This window comes from Branchiostoma floridae, chromosome 1 (genome assembly GCF_000003815.2).
Source record: "Branchiostoma floridae strain S238N-H82 chromosome 1, Bfl_VNyyK, whole genome shotgun sequence".
Taxonomy (NCBI): domain Eukaryota; kingdom Metazoa; phylum Chordata; class Leptocardii; order Amphioxiformes; family Branchiostomatidae; genus Branchiostoma; species Branchiostoma floridae.
Window position 1 is genome coordinate 9174977 of NC_049979.1, and position 9595 is coordinate 9184571.

Sequence of the window (9595 nt, forward strand, 5' to 3'; positions counted from 1 at the left end):
ATGCGTTTTTCCACTGTTCAGGAATGAGGTACCTGATATAGGGTTACAGTGACACCATGCATGACTTCCAGTTATGCAAAATATTCAGAGTCAAACTTGAAAATGAATGCAACCTATGATAAGAATAAATACTAGTCAATGTGGTACTTAGTACACTCTAGATTTCCACAGAAAAATGTAGGAGAACTTACAATGTATCTTATCTTTCTCGTATATCAAGTAAAGAATAAGCTACACAACTTGCCATATAAAAGTGTTGTTGCTACCAGGGTATTGATAACTCTATGTCTTTACACCTGACAGTATACCTCAGATAAGGAACATACCTTAGGTGCCTCTATAGCAGTGTAGGTTGACCCAGGAGGCACCATGTAACCCTCTGTGTACAGTTTGAAGTGGTGAATCAGGGCCTCCATGGACTCCTTCATCTCAGCACGTCGGGGAGGGGTAATCTTCGCATCGTCCACCTGGGTTAAAGCACAGATACAAAACATGGAAAATGAACTTCTTTATGCACAACCAAGTATTTTAGCCTATGCAGACATTTCAGTGACTGTCACCTTTCGCAGGGCAGAAATATCCCATACTTATGTCCAACATGTACTAGTAAAGGTATGTACACAACTGGTATATTTTCTTTATATTTCATATTGTGCAAATATATTGTATTTAGATGTTATGACTGTATACTTTTGTCTACTATGACAACACAACACAACACAACACAACTCAGGTGACAATCATATACTGATTCATACATTTGTTGACTTAGGTAAAAACACAACCTGAGGGAAGTCTAAACACGTTTGGATTACTGTTTGCAGAATGTTCATCAATCACACAACACAGAGCCAAGACAGGTTTAACAGGTTCATATAAGAAACTTGAGTTCAGCGACCTCATTACCTCCATGAAATATTTAGAGCTTTTGTAAATTTTATGCAAATGTTAGGAGGCTGAAATGTGCCCAACCTTGTCATGACGGTCAAAGCTATCTACCACCCAAATGTCAAGACCATAGCATGTCTGGGAAAAAGATACATTGAAAAAACTGCTACGATTGAATATTCTCATTTATTATGCTAATATAATCCTATTTGGCATAATTAGTATGTTATCTTGTACAACATTGTCTTAGGTACCTACATAGCAAAAATCATGAAAAATCCATTTGACAAAAAAGCCCCTGCTTTCCCAAAATTAGTCACTAGGCGGGCCAAACTTATGTCACTTCTTCCTGAGCATATAGGCTATCTCATACTCAAAATTCGTGACCATAGCTTGTTCAAAGCACGAGATAGCATAATCATAAGTTGCCCTGCAGTACCAAGGGAAAGTGCTGGGGGGGAGGCAAAAAATCTAATCATTTCCAGCTTTCATGACACCCACCAACACACCAAGTATGAAACCAATCCACCAAGCCATTCTTGAGTTATCTTGTTCACACATACACAGACAGAAAGACACACACACAAACGCAAGTGAATATATAACCTCCATGACATTTCATAGAGGTAAAAAAAGCAGAATCAGCAAAGCCATGGGGTATCCAGTACCTTGATCTCTCCTTCAGGCATCTTGTTCAAACACTGGTGAATGATGTGCAAGCTTTGTCGCATCTCCTCAACACGGATCAAGTATCTATTACAAGAAGAAAAAGAAAAGGAATCTTACAGTGTATGATTCTCTGTATTGGGGATATTGTTCTTACAAAAAAATACATGAAGCTAACTACATCTCACTACTAAATAAAGAATAGTTACAATGTATAAACTAATAGGTAAAAACATCCTTGAACATTGAAATAAACAATATTTGTTGCTGAACTACTTAGTGGTCATCTTGCAATGGGACTCAGGGACCACATCAACATTATCAGTTACATGAGTAAGATTGGGACAGCATTTCTTTGACAACATATTTAATATGCAGATTACACATACAATGTACAGTAGTTGCTAACCTATCATAGCAGTCTCCCTTCCTCCCGATTGGCACATCAAACTCCACCTGGTCGTATGCGTCGTACGGCTGGACCTTCCGCAGGTCCCACTTGATTCCTGAGCCACGCAGCATCACACCACTGTACCAGCAACACGCAACATTGTGTTCAAACATTTGGGAGTTGACTTGATCCTAATGATTTACTTTTGTTTGTCTTCTCGCTATTATTCATAGATGATTGACCATTATCATTGTTTTTTGTTTTAATTTGTATAATTTGTTGCCAGAATAAAATTTCATTTCACTTATCTTACAAATCATATAAAATAATAAAAAAATCAGACATGGTTGAAGTGAGTAGTAAGTTTGAGCCTAAAATGTCTTCCTTTAAGCATGAAAGTTGCTACCAGCATGCTACGATTAAGAACCCTAATGCTATGTACAGCATTGGGCCTTGGGGAATCTATGCCCTAACTTGAGGAACATGTTTGGTGAGATAGAAGCTTGACATCACCTGAACCCATAGTTGATGGCATCCTCTGCAGAGATGACTCCGATGTCAATGGTGCGGTTCCTCCAGATGCGATTGTTGGTCAGCATCTCCTCCACCTCATCAACCCGCTGGGCAAACTTGGTGATGAAGTCATAGATATCATCCATCAGACCCAGGGGAAGATCCTGTAATGGCAGTGAAACATGGTAAACAAATAAAGCAGAATATTATATACCAACTGCTAGTCTCTACCAGTCTCTACCTACTGCCTGCTATTACGACAGTGAGGGACACAAAAATACTTCCACTCCCATTTTAATTTTTGCAGGCAATGAAAGGCATTTTCAAATTTGAATTGTTTCCAGCAAAATACAGTTGGGAACATTGCACTAACACAGTAGTAATCCCTTACATTGTTGGCAATATCACCATTAAGATGGCCATTTCGTTGTAAGAACCCACTCATTCAGTCATTTAGTGCACTGCTATCACCAGTATGTCCCGAACATACATTGAAGAGCAAGCAAAATGGCTGGCTATCAACAAACTCACTGACCTGTTGCACACCTCCAGGCCGAACATAAGCAGCATGCATACGGGCTCCAGACACGCGCTCATAGAACTCCATCATCTGTGGGGATACAAATAAGGAATGATGTTATCTTGTATGTATGTCAGGATGATATCTTTAGAATCAACAATACACAGTTGATATAAAAGGACTAATGTGCCAACTGCCTGTTCAGGAACCTAAGAATGATGACGCTAGCTACATAACAGTGTACAACAAGAGAACATGCAACTTGAAGGGAAACGATAACAGAGATCTGTTAAATAAAGGTTAACCCATGCAAGATTTTATATGTTACACATCAAAGCAGTGTACATGTACAGTCTTATCCAACATGTAACCCTGACCTTCTCTCTTTCCTCAAACATCCAGAAGAAGGGTGTCATGGCTCCCACGTCCAGGGCATGGGTTCCCACTCCCATGATGTGATTCAAGATTCTTGTGATCTCACCAAACATCACTGGACGAGATAAAACAAACAGAATTGAGCCTAGAATATCAGTGTGCCACAGAACAAGCTGTAACTAGTAAGGGAGCAATTTACAAAAGAAAATGATTCATTCTATCCAACACTAATCAAGGAGGGTGTTGGATTAAGATCTTGTTAAATGTATACCACTATTTTCTTTGTGTTACAAATTGCAAATCCTTTTATGACAACCTTACAAATAGAGCAGTGTATAGATTACATCCATTCTACATGGCATTATGATATTACCTATTCCATTAGTATTATGAAATGGGAGGGTCCAGCTGAAAAGTAGAACATTACCTCTGATAAACTTGGCTCTCTCAGGGATTTCTATGCCAAGTAGTTTCTCCACAGCCAGCGAATAGCACTGCTCGTTACACATCATGGACACATAGTCCAAACGGTCAAAATACGGAAGTGCCTGAAGTCAACAAGAGAACAAGAATCCATTTAATGGTTCTTTCTGCTTCCAGTTTGGTAAGTTATAGATAAATCTACATTTATGCAAAACAATTCTAATACAATGGATAGCACAGAGGCATACAACATCATTATCATGTCAACAAAGTCAACATTAGACCCTGGTGCTGACTGAAAAAAACTGACAAATTTATCAAATAGGGAGGTCTTGTCAGAGAGTTGATCAGCTAAAGGAGTACCCATGAACTCTTCTTTCCTTATTTGGCCACTTTTAATGAGACCTAGGAAACATCCATGTTTGTCTCTTGTTTCCAGGTATGCATTTCAATCATCTTTATTTGCATGGCGCCATCCATGCAGTTGGTCTTCGCTAGATGTCCATAGATAAGAATCAGGTACCTTACCTGCAAGTAGGTCTTGTACTCTATGAGCTTTTCTGTTCCTCGATGCAACAGTCCGATATGGGGGTCACATCTCTTGACACTCTACAAATGAATGTTGTGAAAGACAAGTCAAACTACATGTCATAACATAAACAACACTATGATAATAATACAAAAGTCAACTACAAATAGAATTAAAGGGTGAGTTTGGGCGTATTCAAGACTAGATACCTAACCACCACCTACATGAATTGATGCATAAAGGTAAGCGCAAGTCAACATTACGGACACTGTGATAGGGTAGACACTTTATACAAAAGAATTTTCTTTATAAATCCCAGTCTCTTTTGGCAAACTGGTATTATCTTCCTTCAGCCTATCACCAGCTACATTATCAGGGATCTGTTCAAACCTTAGGTAAAATACTTTTGTTCACATTTGAAGGTCGCATTTGACACTAAACTCTGCACTAAGACTGCCTGTACACTGTTATAAGCCCTGACCTCTCCGCTGAGTTCCATGACTAGCCGAAGTACACCATGAGCTGCTGGGTGCTGAGGTCCAAAATTCACCGTCAAGTTGGAGACCTCTATATCTGGGGTGGGATCTCGTGCTGTGGAGGAAGGAACAAAGGAATAGATACTCATACTGACGTGAATCAAGGGCTTATGTATTTTAGCACATCGTCACACAGTCAGTTACTAGTACAAATTGTCTTCTTCAAGAAACATTGTTACACATTCATTCAAGGAGTTCACTTCTTAATACACAAGCAAGAAATGTGCTATGTCTGGTATTCCGTTATAGGAAACATTGGGAATTCTGAGTGGTGAATATATTATACATCACTTTCAATGCTTAGATTATCCCAGGGGTTGAAATACTGGGTGCATGTGCACCCAGGTGCACCCAAAATTGAAGCTGTGCACCAAATTATTTTCTGTGGGAGCACAGGGTGCACCCAAATATTTTCTTAGGTTTATGTATGTAAAGATATCAAAGTATACTAGTATACATCATATTCTTGACATCTAAGTGTTAAAAATATAATAAAAATTTCTGTCATGGTACTTGTTTAAGAATTTGATAGCTTGTAGCTAAGTTTTGCCATTAGGTTGTACTTAAATTTAAGTGGTGCACCCAAACATTTTTTGGTGCACACAATCTTTAAAGCTGGGTGCACCAGCGCGCCTAATCCCACAAATGAATTTCGAGCCCTGTTATCCTATTGCCATTAATCTGATAATACTGTACCAGATGGTACATATTTTGCTTATTTTTAATTGAATGTGAAAGTAAGATTCAACAATGATGTATGCTCTTTTGAACAGATACATTAGTACATGAAATGCTGTATATCCACAATAAAGGTTTGAAAAACACCATAGCATTCAAAAAACACGCAGAGAGTTTTAGTGCTGTTTACTTATCACCTGACAAGTTACTTACAGCTCCATGGTTTGATATCTTTGGCCCATCTATTTGGCTCTTTCGGGTCTGTGTAGAGGACTGCACCAGCTGTTTCCTGAACGTCTTCAACTGATGGATGCCATTGCTTACCCCCTCTGTATGGGACACAAAAGCAAAATTCTATAAGCTTCCTGATTTTTCCTTATACAATGGTATGCCACACTTAACATTACTAACTTTTATTAACTTAACATAGAACCAGTCTAAAAGCACTGCCCTGCACATTTAGTCCCACTTGAGACAGTTACATGACTGTTGTTGTCCAAGACATCTCTGGCGACAGTATCTTTAGGCTGTCTAAAGAAGATCAAAATAGTAGTGCAATGGTTTTTCATCGAAGCATCGTGTGAACACCTAGGACCTGGTTATACGACCCTTCTGTGGGGGGTCCACAAATACTCCATGCATGTCTAAAGTGAAATTGTCACCGGCAAAGGGCATCGGGTGTTGAAGTACCTTGATAGCGGGACTGAGAGGATAAGCCAAATGAGTTTTTCAACCCCCCTCCCAAATTTATTCTTTTTATTTTTGCAGGACCAGCCTATTATTTGAAACCCCCCTTTCAGAGACCTATAAAACCAAGGAGCTTTTATCAGGAGGAGAGAGTATGAAGTTACCCGCCCGCTGTGCGGCTTTGTTTGGCCCGTTAAATCCCGCAGCGCCGGCTTTGTTTACTGCCCTGCGCGGCGCCCGTCTGATCTGATGTTCGTAGCGCCGGTTGGCGCGGTTTCTATGCTAATGAGCCACGCCATTACGTCATAGCCCTCGAGCCAGCCCGAAGCCCGATCGGCAAGAGGCGAAGTGGGTCAGGTTTCCGACGATTCCCTTATTTGGAAAACTCGGCAGGCATGTAACTACGTCATCTTGCGGTAGAGCGCACAATGGCGGACAGTTTGATATGTTTCTCTTCGCCGTACAACAAACATGGGCCAGTTTAGGCCTATTTTCGCGGATCGAGGTCTGTTTTCTTGCGATAGAATTATGAATTTTCACATGTATTTTCAGATGGCTACTAAAAAAATATGACGTTTTTCTTCATTTAGCTGATATTTTTTCGTAACTGTTGATGATGTGCTCGGTAAAATGGCGTGTTCACTGTTGGTCGAACCTTGCTCATTTTTGTCGAACCACCCGTGTTTTTAGAGGATACAGCGGGCCTGGAATAAGGTGAAGGTAAGGCGGGAGAGCATAGTTTTCATGGTTTTCGTTACGATCGGGTTTTCGTATATAATGTCTTGAGTTCTCCAGGCATAATTTTGAACTTTGTATTTGTATCGATTTATGAAATATATCTGTTGCATACTTAAAAAAAACTTGGTTCCTGTGATCATTGAGTCAGGTTTTTCACAGTCATCATTAATTGTAGGAATATTACCAGTTTTTTTCGTAGACTTTGCCTCAGACAATTTTGCCTTTAGGCTTAGCCCGTACCCGAGCGGCGGCGCTGTCCGGTCGCCGTATGGCTTTGAAATTTCACCCTCAGTCAGAGAGAATATTGCCGCCGCTGTATGTATTCCGAAGTTACTCTTCTGTTCAACATCGTCGACAAAATCGCAAAAATCAGATCGCTACACACAATGTTTGTATCCCCAGGCCGCCCCACCATGAATGACCACAAAACAAAGGGAAAACAAAAGCTTGCGTGGGTGAAATGTATGCAGATGCGGGTTTTTGACACGTGGGTGTTAATAAAATTTTGTCGCCCGCTACGAACATACGAACAATGGAAACTAATCCATACTCTCTAATACTGATAAAAGCTCCTTGATAAAACGTTGGGTGACAAATAAATTTAATTAAGGCAAAAACATAAGACATGTGACATGGGACAGATTCAATGTTCTGGGACACCAAAATTATGAGTGTAACCATCACAAAGTCGTCATAAGATAATGGAATTACGGAATTTTCTTCTTCGGAAGAAGAAGAAACCATAACCCCCCCCCCCCCCCCCCCCCCCCCCGTGTACACTATTTGACATGCACTAGATTTCCGGCGGTTTCTAGCGAGGACCAATCAAATGACTGCTAGCAGGTCACTGACCGCCGTCGACAATTAGCCAATGGCAGCCTAGTTACGGGCTAATTGCACCTCTTGTAGCCATCTACTAAATGTCCTACACTCAACCCAAGCGCATTTGAGTTGCTGTTCTGAGTTCTTCCGTACGTCTAGATCGATGAGCTTGAATATAGTTAGCTTTGAAACTTGGATGATCAAAAAGCGGAGGGACTGTAGAGATGAAGTTTTACATTTTCAATGGTGCTGCGCTCGCGCTAATGGAGCGGTCGCTACGTGACGGAACGGATCCCGACGAAGGTGAGATCTGTCGAGTTGACCCAGCATTTCCCAACAAAAGCAAGCTCTCCAGGACGGGCCGCGTACAAAAATGGAGGGAAATCAAATCTAAACTGGTCCTGGGTGAGGACTTTGTGGCGCATTGTGACACCCCAAATCACAGACTACCGGCGAGAAAAGACATCGAACGCATTTTCCAGGACAGTCACCTAACAGCGCATCCCGAGTCTGCGATTCACCAGTCATGGCGGGAGACATGGAAATCGGTCAACGATCCTGTCGAAAACGCACTAGTCATTACACGAAAATACAGCCAGCGTAAATCACACACTATATAATCGGTCATTCTGCTTCTTTTGGTTTATTTCCTTTGTTAATCTTCTTATAATTATGCAAACAAAGCTGACAACATACATGTAACTTTGACAAAGACGTGCACATTGTTGAAAGGTTGCTTCTATGTGATGCAAAACCACTTCCAGAATTTGAATACGTCCGTCACCTAACTGTGTAAACACGATAATGTATTCATGGTAAAACAATATGGCAATGGTAACAAAGCTACTTTAGTGGGAATATAACTTAGTGCTTATGTTTCTTTTAGTAACTGAAATGGGGATGGCTAGGCGACTTCTGAATTCAGCAACCAAAATCCACCTCGGATTTTAAGTTCTATAACGTTTAGTTAACAACTTCTGACAAAACATCCAACATTGTTTCAGATATCGTCGGTGTATCAAACAAATGTCAAGAAGTTTGGGATCACAAGAGTAGTACCGAGTAGTACACAGAACACAGACAGCCAAACAACCAACAGAAAGACCACCAGACAACCGGACAAGCAAGCAAAACATCGGAAGAAGATAAAACAGACCCACAAATGTATTGTCTTGCCAGGAGAGCACCACGGCAAGTTCAAACGCGCCCGTTGCGACAACTGTGGAACGTCGAACTATGTTTGTGTCAGTGGAAAAGCTACAGAAGCCTCCACAACGTGTAAAAATTGTGACGAGGAAGTGACTTGGGTTAGCCCTAAGAATGGACACAGATAAATGATCAATGTGATTTTATTGAATTATTGAATTTAGTTGAATTAAAAGTACAGTAGACCCTTCTCTTCCGCCATAAGTCACAGGTACTTTTGTGATGAGCCGGCTGTATGGCCTCATTATAAAGAGGTCACCGGTAAGTTAGTATTAGCACTTGTATTGTTATAATCAAATGTACTGTATCCATATTTCCTAAGAAGTTGTATACTTACCTATTTTGAGCCAGCAGATGTACTAAATAGTACACGATCATAATATTGCATGCTATCATGCATGCATTTTGTAATGATGTGTGTAAAGTTTTGGGCTAATGTAACATGTGTCACATTATACATTGTTGTTATTTCTGTAAAATATATAGTAAAAACAGCACGTAGTTCTACAACTCACAACTTGGATCTTGTAATAAGGTAAAAAGACGTCTCTAAAGACCCATGTGCAACGGCTATAGTAAGTTGCCAAATATAACCGTCGTTACGTACTCAAGTCGTGTGTCTG

At 40.4% G+C, this 9595-nt stretch overlaps 2 protein-coding genes across 2 annotated transcripts in view; one reads left to right on the plus strand and one right to left on the minus strand.

The window, feature by feature from the left end:
• Positions 1-275: 275 nt before the first annotated feature.
• The window catches only part of LOC118424374 (NADH dehydrogenase [ubiquinone] iron-sulfur protein 2, mitochondrial-like), a 9854-nt gene continuing 534 nt past the window's right edge, over positions 276-9595 (minus strand). Inside the window, exons 2-11 of the mRNA XM_035832928.1 lie at positions 5733-5848; positions 4787-4896; positions 4305-4385; positions 3781-3901; positions 3356-3468; positions 2994-3068; positions 2459-2622; positions 1964-2083; positions 1557-1641; positions 276-467 (exon numbers count right to left, since the gene is read on the minus strand). Coding sequence (XP_035688821.1) covers positions 291-467; positions 1557-1641; positions 1964-2083; positions 2459-2622; positions 2994-3068; positions 3356-3468; positions 3781-3901; positions 4305-4385; positions 4787-4896; positions 5733-5848 — 1162 coding nt within the window. The 3' untranslated portion in view covers positions 276-290. The remainder of the gene's footprint in view (positions 468-1556; positions 1642-1963; positions 2084-2458; positions 2623-2993; positions 3069-3355; positions 3469-3780; positions 3902-4304; positions 4386-4786; positions 4897-5732; positions 5849-9595) is intronic.
• LOC118424385 lies at positions 7996-9226 on the plus strand. Its single transcript, XM_035832935.1, has 2 exons — positions 7996-8314; positions 8771-9226. Exons 1-2 carry the CDS (start codon positions 8030-8032, stop codon positions 9098-9100), a joined length of 615 nt encoding a protein of 204 aa, XP_035688828.1. The 5' UTR covers positions 7996-8029; the 3' UTR covers positions 9101-9226.